The 18,856-nt window shown below is 40.7% G+C and overlaps 2 protein-coding genes across 3 annotated transcripts in view; both read right to left on the bottom strand.

Annotated features, from left to right (window-relative positions):
- klf5a (Kruppel like factor 5a) overlaps window positions 1–6,041 on the bottom strand; it is a 13,535-nt gene extending 7,494 nt beyond the window's left edge. Inside the window, exons 1-3 of one of the 2 annotated variants that reach the window (XM_014001637.1) lie at window positions 4,432–6,041; window positions 2,403–3,471; window positions 1,313–1,372 (exon numbers count right to left, since the gene is read on the bottom strand). In XM_014001637.1, coding sequence (XP_013857091.1) covers window positions 1,313–1,372; window positions 2,403–3,471; window positions 4,432–4,584 — 1,282 coding nt within the window. In that variant the 5' untranslated portion in view covers window positions 4,585–6,041. The other variant, XM_014001631.1, reaches the window with a different exon arrangement.
- An 89-nt stretch (window positions 6,042–6,130) lies between these two features.
- pibf1 (progesterone immunomodulatory binding factor 1) overlaps window positions 6,131–18,856 on the bottom strand; it is a 24,754-nt gene continuing 12,028 nt past the window's right edge. The window contains exons 11-18 of the mRNA XM_014001600.1: window positions 18,374–18,539; window positions 16,315–16,465; window positions 15,988–16,078; window positions 15,380–15,482; window positions 9,903–10,033; window positions 8,818–8,902; window positions 6,538–6,717; window positions 6,131–6,323 (exon numbers count right to left, since the gene is read on the bottom strand). Coding sequence (XP_013857054.1) covers window positions 6,270–6,323; window positions 6,538–6,717; window positions 8,818–8,902; window positions 9,903–10,033; window positions 15,380–15,482; window positions 15,988–16,078; window positions 16,315–16,465; window positions 18,374–18,539 — 961 coding nt within the window. The 3' untranslated portion in view covers window positions 6,131–6,269. The remainder of the gene's footprint in view (window positions 6,324–6,537; window positions 6,718–8,817; window positions 8,903–9,902; window positions 10,034–15,379; window positions 15,483–15,987; window positions 16,079–16,314; window positions 16,466–18,373; window positions 18,540–18,856) is intronic.

Below are 18,856 nucleotides of genomic sequence, written 5' to 3'. Positions count from 1 at the left end.
TTCTACAGCCTAACACTGACCACCAACCCTAAAGCTAACCTGACCCTAAAATTAACCAAAACTCAATTCACACCTTGGTCCTAATGTTTATCGAACACACACACAAACACGAACACACACACACACACACACACACACACACACACACACACACACTTACAATCAGGGTAATGGATGTTGATGGAGATTAGAGTGGGAACTCCCACTGGGACCCAAACGCATTAGGAATCATCTCATACAGATTACTGACAGGTGTGTGAGAAAGTGTGTTTGTGTGTGTGTCAGTGTGAATAAGAGAAGTAGAATGAGTAATAACAAAGACAGAAATAAAGGGTGGGGGGGGATTTCAGAGAAGGTTGAAGGTGGGTGAATGACACAAAAACACGGGATGGGGATGATCAGATGAATAAAAAACAAAAACAAACATAAAGGGGGTTAAAAATAATCCATAAGAGAGGCTGACTAAACAGGGAGGATATGTAGCTGCTGCTATACAACCATTTACATGTTGTAGCTACTCCCATTTTGTGGTCTGAAATAACTGCAATAACCACAATCAGCCCACGGCATGAATGACGCCAGACTTTGATTGTCGTGTCATGTTCCTTATACTGAAAGGAACTCAACGTACGCGCACACAAACACGCAACGCCGTTCTGAACAAATCGTTTGGATCCATAAAAGTGTGTGTGTGTGTGTGTGGGGGGGGGGGGGGGGACCTTATAAGAGTGAGTTTTGCGTGTACTTCCAGATGAGTGAGGAATGCGCAGATATCAACAGAAGCTTTGTTTTGTTAGCTGGAGTGAGGTGGGGCTCAAAACCTAAGCACTTGTTTGTTGACTTTACTCATCCAAAAAAAAGGGGGGCTAAAAAATAAATGGAAAACGAACTGAGATAATGGTGGATGAAATGATAGCAAAAGCGGAGAAAAAAAAACGAGGCTTGAAAATGAAAACAAAGTTTATATGTTTGAAATGTTTTGAAATTAATCCCAGAGAAGTGTATTTGAACAATTTTTGATCGGGTGACATGATTCTGAGAAAGGTGGCACCACATGTCAGGCCCTGACCACATAGTCTGAGAGTCATCCCCTGGCAGAAGTGTGTCACTTCCACCTGTTTTGATGGAATAGTATATTGGGCAGGGGATGGGAATGGGGATACGTTTACACACACATGCCAAGAACACAACTCTGCCTAGCAACACTGTGCCAGTGTGGATACTGTAATCTGAATCCTTGTGGGCAGTGCCATTTCTTGCTTGTCTCTTTAAAAAAAAAAAAAAAGAAGCATTGATCTGAAAAATGTCTTACCCGTATGAGTCCTGAGGTGGGCTTTCAGATGGGACGACTTGGTGTAGACCTTCTTACAACCTAAAGACAAAACGAGATAAACACAAACAGACGGTTTAGGCAAAAAAAATAAATAAAATAAATAAATAATCTGCATGTGTCAGATATGCATTTTCCCAATAAACCGAGCTGCGGTATGCAAGAAATTTGAACTAATGAAATGCAGAAGCTGTCTGGAATGAAACGGAGGAGTCAAAAAAACAGGCCTATCATACCTCTTTGTTCAAACTATGTTGTGGCTGTGGATAAAAAAAAAAAACACGTTTACTGAAACACTGTTCGTCTGAAAACTGCAAGTGTGTAGATTATAGTGTCAAAAAGTAAGAAAACAAAAAACAAGAGTTATAACCATTTTAAGCACTGCTTTAATTAAACTTAGCACTTGCCCGAGTTCAAATAGTAGATAGTTATGTGAAAGGTGGATTTATGGAAATGATATATTTGCTTCATCTCACTCGGGAAGACGTGTCCTAACCTGCTCCCAGAACTCACCCTAAGCCTGTTTTACATGCTGCCACAGGCTAGTTAACATCACCGGTTTCAGAGGTAGCTGCACATAGCATTGCAACAGTTCGACTGTTTGTGTGTGAGGYCGGTTTAAAAACAAAACAAAAACAAGTTAACCTGAGCGAGCAATCCCAAGTATGCATGCAAACGGGCGTGTGGGAAACGAGATCAAATGACCAAAYGCACGACGTCTATGTAATTAACACCCCCGCGTACACACAGGTTCATTCCACAATCATTCCTTTGATGATTTAGAAGCCGTGAGACGCAGCAGGAGGAGAGTAAAGATGTCTTCAGACCTTATAGTTAAGTGAGGGCTTCTACGATATCATAAAATTGCAATTACAGTAGAGCGTGGCCTGGTGACCTGGTCTGGGAATGCAAGACAAAACAAAGCATATMATTTCCCAAAAATGCATGGGAGTCTTAAAATGAATCTGGTTGCAGTAATGTTGACCTTTGTGAGTGACCGGGCCACAGCGCAGTGAAAACACACACTGCAGCACAAACACATACARTGGTGGGTGCGTGTTGTTCTCCTGACCTGGGTAATCACAGTGGTGGATCCGGCGTTTCTCCAAGTCGGGATTGTTCCTCCGATTGTAGCGGACGGGCACGGGGTTCTGCACCGCGGCTGCTGTGGAAACTTGAGGAAGAACGGCAGCGGGGCCGCGGACCGGCGTGGGACCCGCGGTGACGGGCAGGGCGAACCCGCCGGGTCCCGGACCCGGCCCGAGCCCCGGGGTGGCGCCGGCCAGCTTGGAGGCGATGGTGGCCGCGTACGAAGGAGGCGGGGACATCGTGTGGAGCAGCTCCTTCCGCCGGTCGGGGCTGCCCGGCTCGGAGTTCGGCGGGGACGGCGGCAGGTAGGGCGCCGGCTGCTGCAGGAAGTGGGGGTGCGCGTACGCCCCGCCGCTCAGGCTGCAGTAGGGCGCCTTGGCGTTCTGCTCTTGTTGGGCCGAAGACGAAGGCGCCGCTGGCAGATTGTGGAAAGGTGCGTGGACGGTGGCGGGAGCGTGCTGCTGCCGTCGGACCTCCATGCCGCCGCCGGTGTGGTGCTCTAGACCCGAGTTCAGGAGCTGGAACAGGGAGCCGCTGCCGTCGTGGTGCAGGTCGTGCTGCTCGTACGGCGACGACATTTCCTGTTTGATGAAGACGTCTGGCAGCGAGTCGTCGCCGCGGCCCCCTCCTGACTGGTTGAAAACACTGGTGAAGTCCGGTAACCCCGTTAACGTCATGTTTATAGCCGAGGCTTCCATCGCAACGCCGCCGGGCCCGTGCCCAGATGTGCCGCAGCTGCTCGCACCGATGGGGCAGTGGCGCTGCAGGTCGGGGGAGAAGCACGAGGAGGCCATTTCAGTTTTAATTTGCACGAGGCCAGCGTGGCTCTGGTGCTGAGGGGGCCGCGCCTGCTCACACGAACCCATCCTCGGGTAGGCCACGTCGGGCAGGTAAATATTCATGTTGAAGGTGTAGGGGGCCGTCGTGTGGTCATCGCCGAAGAACTGATCCACCGCAGACGTACCGTCTCTGTGCGACTTCTGCTGGCTGTCCGCGTGAGGTGGAAAGGAAGGAGGCTGGGGGGAGAGATACCGGTCCATCTCACACTTTTCCTGAGCGGGAAAAACAAAACAAACAGTACTTTCATGAAAAACGACTGCCAGAACAGAAATCAAGTCAAGCACGAGGTCATGGCGAGCTCCCAGGAGCAGAAAGTTTGATAGCACAGTCACTCCTGAAACATTTACCAAGTAGTCATCAATAGGCAGCTGCAACATTCCCTCTGTGCCTGCAAAGCTGAACTCAGAAACCTGTCCTCTGTGAGGCCATTATCAGACTACATAGTTCGGTGTAAACAAAAACACAAAGCCTTTATTTAAATGAGAAACTTGGCACACGTAATARTACTAAAGCTGTTCAATGTCACTTCAGGTCTCCTTCAGGCTGTGCTATAAAAGTTAGATAAGCCCTGCAGCAGAGGATGAAACAGCATCATGAAAGGGAATGGGGAAACACCCATGTCTCCCTGTCTGCAGCAGCAGCAGCAGCAGCAGCAGCAGCAGCAGCAGCAGCAGTCTGGGGATGGGCTGCTATTTGAGGCTCCTGATCCCACCAGCTGTTCCTCTGCTGCTGCACAAGTTTCCTCCCAACCGAGGAGGAGGAGGAGGAGGAGGGTGGTGGTGGGGGAGTTAGTGTTGCCCGGGACATTTCTGTCCGAAGCTGGAGCCAGTTGTCGTCAGCGGCGGTATGATGGTGTGAGACAGACCCAACAACTGGTGTCCAACTGGCAGGCTGGCACCGAAAACACGCGGTGAATGCGTTTGCAGGCGGAACGGATCGGGCACACGTCCAGCTGTTTCACAGCCTGCTCGTTTTTTTAATAATATTTATTGCCCCCAAAATAGCACAAATAAAAGAAAGGCTACAGCACGTGATGATTAACAAACCCGGGGGTAGATTCGGAGGCCAGAAAATAAATAATAAATAAATAAATAAAAAGCAACAACCTGAGAACACAACTGCCACGCCCATTCAAAAGGAACGACACAACATGTGAAGATTTCTGACATTACCTGCGTGTAGTCATGCTGCTCCGCCTTGGTCGCATCCGAGATCTTGCAGTCCAAGCCGAACAGCACCGAGTCCTCCAGGGGGAACCCGGTCGCCTTCTGCAGCGGATAGAAGGGGACCTCCTGCCCGCCGCTCATCGCCAGTGTCGCCGCCATGAAGCTCCGACGCAGCAGCCCGAGCCGTCTCCCGTCCTGGTTACGCAGAAGGGAGGAGGATGCCACGGCGCGCTGAGAGGAGGGTAGAGCCGGAGAGGTGCAGTGCGTGTCGCGGAGTAATTAACGTGTGCCTGTCGGCAACATCTCCTTCCACTTGTTCCATCCCTCCGGCCCGCAGACACTTTTCTATCTCTCCCCTCCTTCGCAGGGCGGAGCGGGCCCAATGTAAATACACAGCAAGCACCGCCCACCTAAACCCTCCAAAACGCTTTGATTATTCATTCACCGGCCACCGCCCAAAGCTCCATCTAAACCCATTAACAGCGCTGTAAAGTGTGCACGACCGGCCCAACAACAGAAGTCTGCTTAAATAATAAAATAAAATAAAATAACGAACAAAATTGTTCACATTATTTTCATATCAACTTGTGAAATTATTTAAGATATCTGATCTAGTTTAAAATAAAATTTACCAACTTACAATTTACCTTTAGCAGCTGTTAAATGTGCTAATTCAAATCAATTTTTTAAAAATTGATTTAAAGGAGACATATAATGCTACTGAATTATTTTTCACATTTAAATTCAGTGTAATCAGTGCAAGGTGTAGAATAATATGGTTTTATTCATGCATTTTTACTGCGTGGAGCTTTATGAAATGCAAAGTTGCATTTAAAATCGAATCATGTCTCTATGTGTGTTTGAGGTTTTTCCAGAAACAGGTTGTTATATTTTAAYGAATTGATCCATCTACAACTCAGCTTTTAGAATTTATTTCAAGATGGCCGCCACAGCTCAGAGCCAACACATAACTCGGTCCCTTTTACAGACATTGTGCTAAACTTTGGTGCGGTGGTAGCTGAGAATCATCCTCAGGTATACTCCAAATGCTAACTGTTCAGGATCTCTCATTTGTTTGTTAGCGAAACACCCCATGAATCACTGGGTGGACTTTAGTGAAACTTTCTCCGAGCACAAACATCTATGGTTTATTTCCTTTGAGCCACATAATATATTTAAAATTGTGCGAAAAGCTATTTTATGTGACAATTTCAATCGTGTGAAAATCRGAGATTTTAATACATAACATTTGAACTAGATGAAGATAAATGCAATAAATATTTGAGCATGATTTTGTTTAGAAAACTAGAAGGAAAAAAACATGAAAAAAGGACAACATTGCTTTCCAGAGACCATGTGGCTGAGTTTAATACGACACCATTAAGAACATGGACTTAAATGATAAAGGTATGCMTACTATGTCTATATTTAAAGCCAAAGAGCTTCAGCTCGTGCAAATCAAAGTCTAAGGTTTCTGCTGTGTTGTTGGACTGTAGCAACCACTGTGTGGAGGCCAGAAAAAGATGAGGAAATAATAATAGACAGACTCAATAAAACACAGCACTGGCAAGAAAAAGGCATTTTTGGGCAGACAGTTAGCAGAGAATGTGTACCCTGTCGACTATAATACATACGTACGACTTTACACCAGCATGAACAGAATTAATCTTCTTGGTGAAATTTCGACAAAATACTCAGACACGGGTAGCATTTTATCTTTGCTTTTGTATTTAAAGGTTCTTTAGGTGTGAGGGGGAAAAAGAGTAATTTACAAATTTAAAAACAGCCTAAAAATAAATTAGAAAAGTACACGATCCAATTGAGCACAGTAGTGACGCAAAGCCTCATTTTGGTTTCGGCTGTAGCTTCTGGTACCAATCAGGAACGTCTTTCTTGGTCTGCAAGCAAAAACAGAGGGCAGAAAGAAATGATAAAAGGTAAGAACACCAGGAATTGTCCACATATCTGAGTTTAAAAGTTSTACAGCGTATCATGTGAATGTAACTAACTGAGAAAAGGCAATTATTACTATTTTTACTCCTTTGTGGGAACTTCTGTCCTAGCAGGTTAAGTTGGTGTGAGTCATAAAAAAAGGGTGGTGTCGACACTTACAAAAACAGTAGGTTTGGGCTTGTTTGGTGATTCTTCCTCGACAGTCCTGTTGATACGTTTGCTCTGCTGTTTTCCTGTTCCCGAGCTCTTCGTCCCACCATGATCGGTTTCTAACGCGGCTAAAACCTCCCCCTGACTGGACCGCATGCTGATTAGAATCTGCTTCATCATAGCCAACTCCTGGTGAACCAGATATTCCATAATAAAAAAATACAGAAAAAGACATGAAAACAAGAGTAAAACAATAAATAGACAGGGAGTGGATTCTGTTAGTAGAGTTCAAAAGGAACTGTTTTCTAAAGACGTATAATAAATGAATCTCCATCTCTTATCGTATTTGCTTAAAGATGTTTGTTTTCTAGATTCCGTTATCGGACAACTGGCAGTAAAGTTCAACAAGCTCAAGGGTCTGCAGCGGTGGTAGCAGCAGGACGGAGGGGCAGCTCCAGGCCGTTTCACGAGTCTATTTAGCACTTCTGAAGACATGAGCCTCAGCATGTCACATACACTCATACACACATCCTAATGGAATCCTAAACAGCCTAGCAGGGTAACAGCTGTCTATGACTGTGCACATACTTCATAAAACCAAATGGCCGGCTTGAGGGACGCACTCCTATGCACACATGAACACACATTCACCCACACAGGCTTAAAGGACGCATTGCAACATGAAGCAATCAAGTTTCCGGCGTGATAAAGCAATTAGCCAAGCTTATCCACGACCTGATAAAGAGAAACCAGATAACCGACTACCTTAAAAGTCATAAAGTCCTTTTCTTTGTTTTTAAGCAAAAACAGGTCCCCACATGTGAGAATTTAGTTTATTGTCTTAGATCACAATAAAACTTTTTTAGGTTTGGGGGTTTGATGAAAAACACTTTGGTAAAACGTGCAAATAGTATAAAAGTAGACTGAACAACTTATTGAAAAATGTATCAAGGAGGATTTAAAACATGACGTGATGACAAAAAATCCCACTTAGCACTTAGATAAAGGGTAGATTTTAATTTATGTTCACATTAGGGTTGGGCGATAAATCAATTTAATCGATTAATTCGAATTTGCCATTTATAAAGATTTAATTTWGGGAAAATCGAGATTTTTTTCCCCACCAGTGCACACTTTGGGGCTTCTGTAGTTCAGAGGTCACCCCACCTGACCCTCAAGATGCTTGGTACACAACATGACAATATGGCAGCTGGCAAAGAGGATCTACTTCTCAAAATAGGCAGTGTTTCTTCAGTTTTCTGGAACTGGTTAGGTTTTGCAACCTCAGACTTGGAGCAACGAACACCTCACTGCAAAATCTGTTTGAAGGCTCTTGCTACACAAAGCAGGAGTACAATAAATTTGTTTCAACACCGGAAACCGATGCACTCCGTTAAGAGGGAAACAAAATCGATAAAATCGAAAATCAAATTTGGGATGAAAAAAAAATCAGAGATTTGTTTTTTTGGCCATATCGCCCAGCCCTAGTTCCTTGCACAAAATTCTTTGATTCGATTGAAATGTATTTGGATTAAACAATCCAAATGTTCCATTTACATGGGCACAAAATTAATTAATCTGATCGCGATCGTGTTTGCATGCACCAGGTTTATTTTCAGAACAGAAACTGTAAACTTGCAAAAGAAAAACAAAACAAAACAAAACAAAAAAAAAAACACAGAGGAAGTTCCGTGAAGAACATAAACTAATAGTTTTCTGAGCGCACAGAATGGACCGGTGCCAGGTTTTAATACAGGTGGAGATGTTACCACACTCACTGATTGAGCTGCAGATGAAGCGACGTATGCTTTTTTTTATTTTTTTGTCTAACAACATATGCTGTTTGTCTTCATTCTTGACTGCAGAGAGTGGGAGGAAAGAAACATCCTTGAAAGTTCAGTGCTGCTGGCAACTGTAACGCTGCTGCCCCTCCCTCCATAAAAGACCAGAAACCGGTGGATGAAAGTCAGAAGTCGTGTGTTTTCCACAACCAGAATAACATGGTCAGAATAAATGTTTACATGCACACCGTTCGGATCATCAATCGGCATAAGCCACCCCTCTCAGTTAGACAGCAAATTCATTCCAATCGAGCTGAATCCAATCAGAATGTTCCGACTGGAACATTTACCAAATTAACAAATTTTTATTTTGATTGGATGTTTACTCCGACTTTATTCATACTTGATTATTAGAAACATATTCAGCTAATGAAGCAATAAGGAACTAATTAGTGATTAGGACTCTGTAAAACTGAAAGGCAAACTTGTTCATCATCCTTGTTTGTACCTCTCTGTTGTTGAGAAGTCGCTCCAGGTCGGCTGCCATGTTGTTTTTCACCTGTTGCAGAACGTTACGCTCTTTCCTCAGAGAACTGGTGTTACATGAGAAAAGAGGTGAACGTCAAACACATGGATATTAATACATTTACAGCAGATGATTTATTGATGTATTACTGTAGGACAGAGTTTAGTGAAGCTTAAGGGTGTTATTAAGTGCTCATTGATTTATGTGTTTTTCTTTAAACAGCCTAACACTCTTTATGTGTGCATCAATTTTAGGATATATTGGACGTTTTTGACAGGGTGAAACCAGAGTATGGTCAAAGCTGCTAGTTTAAGAAAAAACAAAGTTATTTTCATACCTTAGACAAGTACCAAACATTAATTACTGTAGTATGAAGGGTGCATTTTAGTACTAAGAAAGAAATCGGCATCTGGACAAATTAAGCACATAATTGATTCATTTCCTAAAGAAAACAACAACAATATAGSACTGTTAAATACTTCTTTCCTGTGGCAGCACGAGCCAGAACTTGTAGCAGCAAACTTTAAAGCACAATCACCTCGAATCAATCATAAAAATACAGACATCYTCACTACAGTTCACTGAAGAATTTGAGGGGAGGGTAAAAAATGATTGGTCTTCTWTCAGAGAGAATTCAGAAAACACAAAATGACAAATCTCCTGTGAGCTGTGTCTCTGCTGGTAACAGATAGTCCTGCACAGCCACAGGGAAACTTCAATATTCCTGACAGATRTAAGAAGACTTGAGAAGCTTGACAACATTTCGAAAAAGAAGAAGAAAAAAAAAAAAGAAATCTCCCCCTCCTCTCCTGCTTGCCCCAGGTGAGCGCTGAGCGGTAGCGAGCAGCAAGAGAAAACCTGCAGTCTGTCAGTTTGCATATTTGTCAAGAGGGCAAAAACAGACATTTAGGTCAGTGCCAGGCTATGGGACATAAAAAAATAAAATTGAGAAGGACAGATGAAGACAGGAAGGGGAAAAAAAAAGAAAAACAGAGTCGTTCAAGGACAGCAACGTTTGGCAGTATATAAAAAAAATTATATTAACTTGTGGGCAAGGCAGTGTGTACCTGACGTCGTCCTCAAGAGAGGAGACATGCTCCTTCAGCCTGCTGATCTGTGCATCTCTTTCTTTCACTGTCTCGATCAGATAGCTGTGAGGCTGCTGCGCCTGCTGCAACAGCTGGTTGGTTGCGGATAACTAAGGAACACAACACACAAAAAGATATTAGGATCTGGGGTTACAGTTTGAGTGAGTGAAAATATTTCATTAGCTGCCTCCACAACAGCAGACAAAAATACTAATTTCTTAGAATATAAAGTGTAATAAAAGTAAAGTTTTATCTTTATTGTCCTCTATCAAAGGCGAAGGGGGAGTGGTAATGTCTTTGTCCATGTCTCTGATTGTGTGCATGTGTGTTTGCTTGTCTGTGCCGATAAAAGTGAATCACCACTTTCAGAAAATCATTGAAATAATGAATTAACTCCATTTCAAGATGTCCACCACAGCCARCTGACATTAGCCAACACAAAAACGGCTGTAGCAAACCTACAGCTAAAATCTCATGATATCACGAGATTATGCAAAATGATATTTTCAAGATTTGACCAAAACAGCTACAATTCCATCAGCATAAGATGATTTTAGTTAAAGTCTCCTGCATTMAATGGGACATATCATGCAAAAAACACTATTTTAGCCGTTAAATTAATATTGATGTGTTTGGATTTGTCATTTTCAGACCTTCTGGAAAATAAAATCACATATAGGTCGCAAAAAAAATGGATTTGGGTCGCATTTGCCTGCAGTGTGAATGTAGCCAAAGAGACAGCCTCAAAATGAGTTGATCTGAGACACATCTTAGAAAAGGGGTGAAAAAGGGGCTTGTGGAGTTACAAAAGGAGGATTTCAGACCAAAGCATTGCAATGCCACTTTATATAGACCCCAACTGAATGATTTAAATGTGAAAAAGACAGATTTAAAAGCATAATATGTCTCCTTTAAATGCATTATTTTGAGAAATTTTGCTAGTTGTTTTATTTTCAGCGGCCCCCTTCTGCAGGGGTCACMACAGTGATAAAACTCTCACTTGGCAATTGTTTCTTGTCGGATGCAACCTGGGTTTGAACCTGAAGCCTCAGTACCACTACACTGACCACCAAACTGCTGTGGCCCCCATTCCTTTAAGGCAGGGCTATTCAACTGGCRGCCCGCAGGCCAAATCCGGCCCACGAGTGACCAAATTTCGGCCRACCAATTGGTYCATTCATCTCTTAAGCCCAAACCCCCGGTTTTCTACTTTAATTTCTCTGAAGTTCTTTTAGTTAAACATAGACATGTTTGGTATCTACAGAAAGTCAGAAGGCTACAAGTTGGTAAAAAAAACATTTCTATGCACACTCAAGACAKTTAAATCTACAAGCAGTTGAAGATAAAACTATGAAAATAAAAATAAATTTGGTTTAAAAACTAGGCAATTCAGAGACGTCAAAATATTATTTGTGTCAAATATGAGGCTTAACGTGTTATTTTTGGTTTTGGTGTTTTATCCTCACAACATTTGGCAAAATTGTTAAAGAAATATGACATTTTTAAATTAGCATTTGTACGAGTTACTGTTTGAGGAGTTGGATTTTTTTTTTAAATTTGGTTTAATTATTATTTTTTTAATTATATTTTTTATTTGGTTTTATATTTAGTTTGAAATTAATATCGATTTTTTTTTGTAAATAGGAGCAGATATCAAGATTTTTTTCTTCCACTACCTTTCATTTTATTTTATTTGTATTGTTTTATTGTATGTAATGTGTTTTGTTTTGTTTCTTAAAATGAAATGAATAACCTTTTTTTGCTTCATTTATTACATAGGGTTCTGTATGTTGTTTCCATGTTTAAATGCAGCAAAATAAACGATTTCAAAGGTAACAGATCTTTGTGACACTTGGTTTATTTACATAATGAGTTTAATTGCTGGATGTTCGGCCCCTGAGCCGTTGATCTGCAGTAACTGTGGCCCCCGAGGCAGCTAAGTTGGATAGCCCTGCTTTAAGGAATGCTAGGCTATAATAGATTTACTGAAATCTTTTACATCACTTCYGCTTGAAATGAGCAAGGCAGATAAAGTATAGGTGTTACATATTAAACYGCTTTTACTGCCAGCCGGTGAGTGAGTGGAAGTGGGTGTGTGGGTAGGGACAACAGTGAGTGAGTAAGTCAGGACGTCTGTGGGTGGTTAGATGGTTAACACCCTGGCTTTATCCAGTGAAAAGAAAATGCAATTTTTCACTCTTTTCTCTTTCATACTTGATGAATCATGAGGTATTCTGGACGAGCTCCAGTYGATCACATCTGACAGTTGAAAGGATGGCTTATTTAGTCTTCAGGTCTGCCCAACCACCTCCACTCTGCCTTGCACCACCTCGTCCCRTTCCGATTTTAATAGGCAGAGAGGGAAACGGCGAGCAGAGTGGCTGCCGCGGCCACCAATCTAATCGCTTCACCCGTCACCAGAAAAGCTTTAAACTTGAACGCACGAGTGTCAGACATGTGCTGTCTGAAAGTAACTCAAAGGAGGAGAAGAAAAAAAAAAACATGTACGCCCAAAATTAAACTGTACGCACTGTATGTGCACATGATGTGCCAAGCACAACAAAAGCTCAATGACTGCTGCGGTGGATTGTTTGTGAAGTGAAGAGCGTTTCAGTCACGGTTTTTTGACTCTGTTTTCCGCTGTGTCAACAACCCAGACAGGTACCAAGACTAACTTGATGCTCTTCTGGTACAAAGTCTGGTTGTGTCTATTGTCTGCCCTTAAACAAGCTGTCACTTTTCCAGGCTTCATTTTCAAGATAGAAAAACAAGCRATGGCTGAGAATCTCTGTGATGAGAGAGCCAAGGTGAGTGAGTGTAACGCAAAAGTTTAAAAAGACCTGGAAACATTCATTTAAACAAAATGACATTGAAACTTTTTTTTTTGTTTGTGCGATACACAGTCAGCAGTTTTTTTCAAAAGCTCTTGGCTGTGGCCAGCTGACTGTTCCACAGATCTTGGAGAACTTCCCACAGTTCTTCAAYAGATTTAGGATGCCTTTATGTAATCGCAGACTGACGCAACAATGCGATAATCTGTGGCTGACATAACATCTGTGGCAGGAACTGCTGCTCTCCAACTCACTCAGGATCGTTCTACTCCCCGTCATGCTATGACTTGTGAGGTGCTTCAATCTTTTAACAATTAAAAAAAAAAAAAAAAGGGTACCACAACCGGGGATTAATTTCGAAATCTTTCTTCATCATCCAAGTGTGGTTTAATGAGGTCGTTACAGTTACGACTGAACCAACAGGCCGCCAGCTGTTTTCTAAACAAACTTGATATGTAAATATAGTTGCGTTTCTAAGTGGCTGATGGGAAAGCAAATGCTCTTATATTTCGAATATGTTTACAATAAAGTGAGCACTACATGTACGGTAAATAAAATGCAAAAGTTGCAACAACTCATACACATGACCCCCAGTGGATTACTGGGGGTCATGTGGGTCATTACTTTCAAATATATATTTTCCAAAAGTAATCAATAGGTTTTGTTTTTCTTAAATTCAGTTTGCAAGTAAACATCATTAATGTTATAAATTAAAAAAAAGAAAGAAAAAAGTCTGCATCCTGGTTAGCTTTTGATTGACATCTCACTTGGAGTTCTGTCATGTCCACGTGCAACAAAAACCAACAAAAGCCTGTGTTGCAAGAAAGCACACGCACCTCCTCAGCTGTGTGTACATTGAGCCACCTGCGCTTTTCAGCACTGATTCATCCAACAGCTGAAGAAATCCTGAAATGAAAGGCCTAGCATTCCTTGAAGGTATGCGTGTCACATGAGCAAAAAACATTATCGCTCTTCCTTTTTCTTGAGTGGCGGGCAATCAGGAGATGCTGYTTTAATGAGCTGAAACTCCCCCCGCTTCCAACTTTCTAAGGTTAAGAAAGGAATAAAACAACAATAAAAGTAAAAGTTCACTTCAGGCCTAARGGGGATACTGTGAAAATGACTTTGTTGTAGCCATCTGTAAACATTTGTTTACAAAAACAATAGCACAGAAATCAAATGCTTCAACTTCTGCACAGGAGGGGTCAAATTTCCTGGCAGGTAAATTCTGTTTTGTCCAGTTAGGCTTTAATACCTCATCTGCAGACTTCTTGGTCATTTATGAAGGCAATTGCTGTGCAAAGAAAGTATGGTGTAAAAAAAAKTATGAAAAAAATTCATCAAGTTAGTGGTGTCCCAATATCGATATCAGCATTTTGTACAAGTGTTCGTAAGCATTCACACCATACAGATCATCCATTTTTATTCCATGCGTTTATTAGCAGGTATTTGATCCACAATTTTTGTGCCGTTTCAACAAATCATATATCAAAACTTTTGGTATTTCAGCAATTTATACTTTTTAGCTATTTTATCTATTTGGCCATTTTTGTTCTCACTGAAGATTAATGTAGTTGTTCCCAACATCCTTAAAATCCTTCAGAATAGTTAAACATTTCCTGTACTTTTCACCTTTTGCTCTGGTACGGCTTTTTTTTTTAAATCTAATTTTAGCTTCCTTCTACTTCTCTTTTTGAATGAATGAATGAATGAATGAATGAATGAATGAATGAATGAATGAATGATCCCATCCCATTTTGCTAATTTGAGCTTTTTTTTCTTACTGCTCTTTTCAGTATTTCTGCTCATTTTTGTGCTTCCTTCAGCTTCTTTCTGCTAATTTAAGCTTTTTGTGTTTTGTCAGCTGTTTGATACAATTTAAGCTACTTTTGAGCTATTTTCAGCTAAATTCACATTTCTATCATAATTTCAGCAATGTACTGCTTAATTCAGCAAATGTGCTCGTTCTGCTTCTTTGTGTTATATTCAACTATTCAGCTACTTTTCTTTTAATTTCAGCTTTTTTTGGCTATTTTACAACAAAATGCAAAATCTTTTTTTTTCCTGGCAAAACGTTTTCGGCGGTAAGCCGAATCTGGTTTATTTTAAAACATTGCAACAATATATATATTGTGCTGTATATTTGTTTTGATACAATCAGAGGGGCTGTAGGTCTATAAGGAAGGAGAGCTACTGTGTTCTAAATAAAATATATGTTTTTTCAAGTCATTGAATAATGCTTAGGTTCTAACTCATTAAGTACTCTGTATCAGTACYCGGTATTAGCAAGTACCCAAACTGAGGTACTCATACTCGGTTTGTCAAAAACTGCTATTGAGACACTCTTAATAACCATCATGTCTGGCTCTCTTTACCGACAGTTTCATGAGTTGGAGGTTATGGCTCGTTGTAATAAATCACAGTGACTTTGAGTGAAGCCGCAGAGCAGCTATAATCTGAATTACTGTGGGAGAGTTGTGGTGGTGGGAAAACAAGCGTGTTTGGCATGTGGGGACTTGTCTTGTTTTAATGAAAATTAATAATACATTAAATTTGATCCTAAATAGTGATCATCCTAAGGCAGACACACACACCAGGGAGCTGTGTGTCTCTGTGTGTTTGCACCTCTTGAGATATTTGTCCCGCCTGTGACTTGTGCCTCTCCAGCTCTCTCCTCAGTGATGTGTTCTGCCTCTCGAGCTGTAGCACCCTGCGGGCCAGGTGAACACTGCACAACCACAAAAAAACACAGTTATTGAAATTTCAAAACATGACAACATTAACAAGATCACACTTGTGTCTACTTCCATGTTATTTCTTCCAAAGTTTATGTCATCGAACCGGTGGAATAAGTTAGCGTGTATCGCTGCATAAAACAGTTACAATTATTTGACACCGAATGATGTCACGGTTTCTTAACTGTTAAAAGCACAACCTATGATTAAAWAGCTACTGGGATTTTAAAGGAAAATCTTGTGTTCAGGATGCTTTAAACATGTTTTTGTTGTCCATGCAACATCTGTGTGTACACTTGTATTTATTTCCACTAGAAAATAATCCAAATGCAGATGTGTGTGACAWTAATAGTGCTAAAACATAATTAATAAAAACGTGAAACAAGGATGAAGGGTTGGAAAAAAATAAATAAAACATTAAGGTCCCATGTAGTTTAAAGGAAGCTTTCTAACAAGAAGCCTTACAGTGGATGAAATGTTTTATGTATCATACTCTACCTCTGTTTAAGTCTTCGTTTTGCTGTTGTGGGGACATTTGCTCCGTAGCCATATGAAAACAGAACTCTCTCTGCCTCCTCCTCATCCTCAACTGACGACAGATAGACAAAGAGTGCATAAAYCTCCAGGAACATTCTGACCAAAGTGATTCATTTTGTTGCTCTTTATGCGAGTCACACATTAACAAATGAGTTGTAACAGTTTTCTGAACTTAAAAGCTCTTTCTAACTGAATGTGATGATTTGCTTCACCTCAGTAGATTTGAACCTCATCAATGTTTTTTTTTTTTTTTTTGTCTTTCTGACTTCAGTGATTTCTAGCTCTTACTTTCAGCTGCCTGCATGGTGACCTGGTCCAGCTCTTGCTCAAGCTTTTCATACGTCTCCAGACGAGATGCCCACTCGGCATTCTGAGCTTGAAGCTCCGCCACCCGCTTCTCAGATGACGTCTGTAGCCTGTAAAACTCCTGAGTGAGAAGCTGAGCGACGAATAAAAAAGGAAAACAAGCAGTTAATAATCAGCAGGATGAATTGAATGGAAAAAAAATATTGTATTCGTTTTGTCTCAGATTATAAATACATGAACTTAAATATGCAAATTATTAATTAAAATATTTTTTTTTCAAAGTTTTTATTTTAAAGGGATCCATGATTAGTTGTAACATTAGACTTTATTTGATAAACATAAATTTTAACTGTAAAATAAAAACTGTAAAAATACTGTAGGATGTTCAGTTTTTATCTTTTTTAAAACTAAATGTTTAAAAATATATTACACGGACGGGGCCATTTTATTTTCACATAAAGCATTCTGGGTAAATGATGACATGGATAGGTCCTCGGTGCGAGGATGCTAGCGAGCTATATCCACCCTGAAGGTTAATCTTGGACAATATCTGATGATTGGCTCTTTTAAATGAAACCAGAGAGCGTTGACAGAGAGGAGAAGGTAAAAATGACTCAGCCTGCAACTGAAAATATGGATGGAGGACCTCAGTTTAGCTTGTCTGTCACGCTAGCGCCGAGCTAATACATATAAGGCAATATAGCGTCGGCGCTAGCGCAAAGGCTAACAGGCTAAGCTGAGGTTCTTCTTCCATGATGCAGCTCTGTTGTCCTCCATCCATATTTTCAGTTACAGGCTGAGCCGTTTCTACCTTCTCCTCTCTGTCAACACTCTCTGGTTTCATTTAAAAGAGTCGATCATCAGATATTGTCCAAGATTAATCTTCAGGGTGGATATAGCTCGCTCACATCGAGGACCTATCTACATCATCATTTACCCAGAATGCTTTGTGTGTAAATAAAATGGCTCCGTCCATGTTAAAATACATTTTTAAAATTTTACAAAACTAAACATCCTACAGTATTTTTACAGTCTTTATCAAATAAAGTCTAATGTTACAACTAATCAGGGATCCCTTCAACAAAATTACAGGAAAAATCCCAAAGTTAAACACTCTCTTTAATATGAAACCATTTAATATGAAACCATTTAATATGAAACCAACTAGTTTTTTAAAGTAGTTATAATCACAACCTACTCTAAACGGTTACAAGCAACATTTGTTTACTAATTACTTTCAATTTACTTACAGCAAAAACTTCTAAATGACGTCAGGCAGAAAAAAATGTATTTCATGTTTGTGCCTGACATTGTAAAAACATTATCACCCAGCAGAAAAGCAATAATTTACTCTGCATCTCGAATGGTTGTGCATTCAGATGGTTAATAAAACGTGCAATAAACGTGTCACTCAGGTGTGTCTGAACCATGTTCATGTCTAAGCAGTGATGTAGCTCAAGTCAAATGAATTTACGATTTAAAAAAAAAACCTCAGTAAACCTGCAGATGTCCTGGTTGTTGCTCGGCTGACAGCTGAGCGTGTGACGATGGCTGCATGTTTATTTGCACATCAAGGTAACCGCATGGAAGGACGTCTTGTTATAATGGTTTAAATATAGGTAATGAGAGCTCTCGTGTCTTCTTCATGTGAGCTGTTGGTTACTCTCGAGGGATAATGAAAATATAAACACACTATTAAATAATAAGCAGAAGCTATTGTTCAAACATATATAAGCAGTTTTTATTTGATTACTTGGATTGGATGCTGAGAATTAGAAAAAAAATATTGTAGTGACACCTGCAATTATTTTGACTGCTGTTTGAACTTGTTTTGAGTTTAAATGATGTGTATGTTAGTATAAACTGTGAACATTATGTGTAATAAATCAACAATATGAAATATTCAGATGAAACTTTTCTTTTTTTTATTACACTGATTAAAAATTCCTCAAATGCTCTTTTCTGATCATAACATTAGGTGTTAATGCCAAACCCAACAGAGTGACACACTTCCAAGTTGGTTTTCATCCAAATACCGTACCTCCAGTTTCTTCTGCTGTTTCTCACACTCCAGCTGGCACTGGCCCAGGGCCTTCGCCGTCTCTTCCTTGAGCATTTGAGCTCGCTCGGCTTCAAAGGAGTGCAGCTTGGCCTGGTTGGACAGTTCTGTGACTCGGCCGTCGGTGCCCAGCTGGAGCTGACGATACCTAGAAGATGAGCAGATAAGCCAGGGCGTAGAGTCACACATGTTCCGACACAGCTAGAAGAGGGTGAATCGAAGGGAAATAATTTGGCAATTTTAAAAAGAAAAAAAATACAGCGGGTAAAATAAGTATTGAACACGTCAACATTTTTCTCAGGAAATATATTACTAGAGGTGCTAATGACATGAAATTTTCACCAGATGTCGGTAACAACCCAAGTGATCCATACATACAAATGTCCAGAAATGAAGTTATTTGTAATAATGTGGAATGGCACAGAGAAAAAGTATTGAACACACTTACTGAAATTTATCTAATAC

This window comes from Austrofundulus limnaeus, unplaced genomic scaffold, assembly GCF_001266775.1.
Source record: "Austrofundulus limnaeus strain Quisiro unplaced genomic scaffold, Austrofundulus_limnaeus-1.0 Scaffold0, whole genome shotgun sequence".
Classification (NCBI taxonomy): Eukaryota; Metazoa; Chordata; class Actinopteri; order Cyprinodontiformes; family Rivulidae; genus Austrofundulus; species Austrofundulus limnaeus.
Note: the sequence above shows the minus strand (reverse complement) of the source record. Positions and strands in the feature narration are given on the sequence as shown.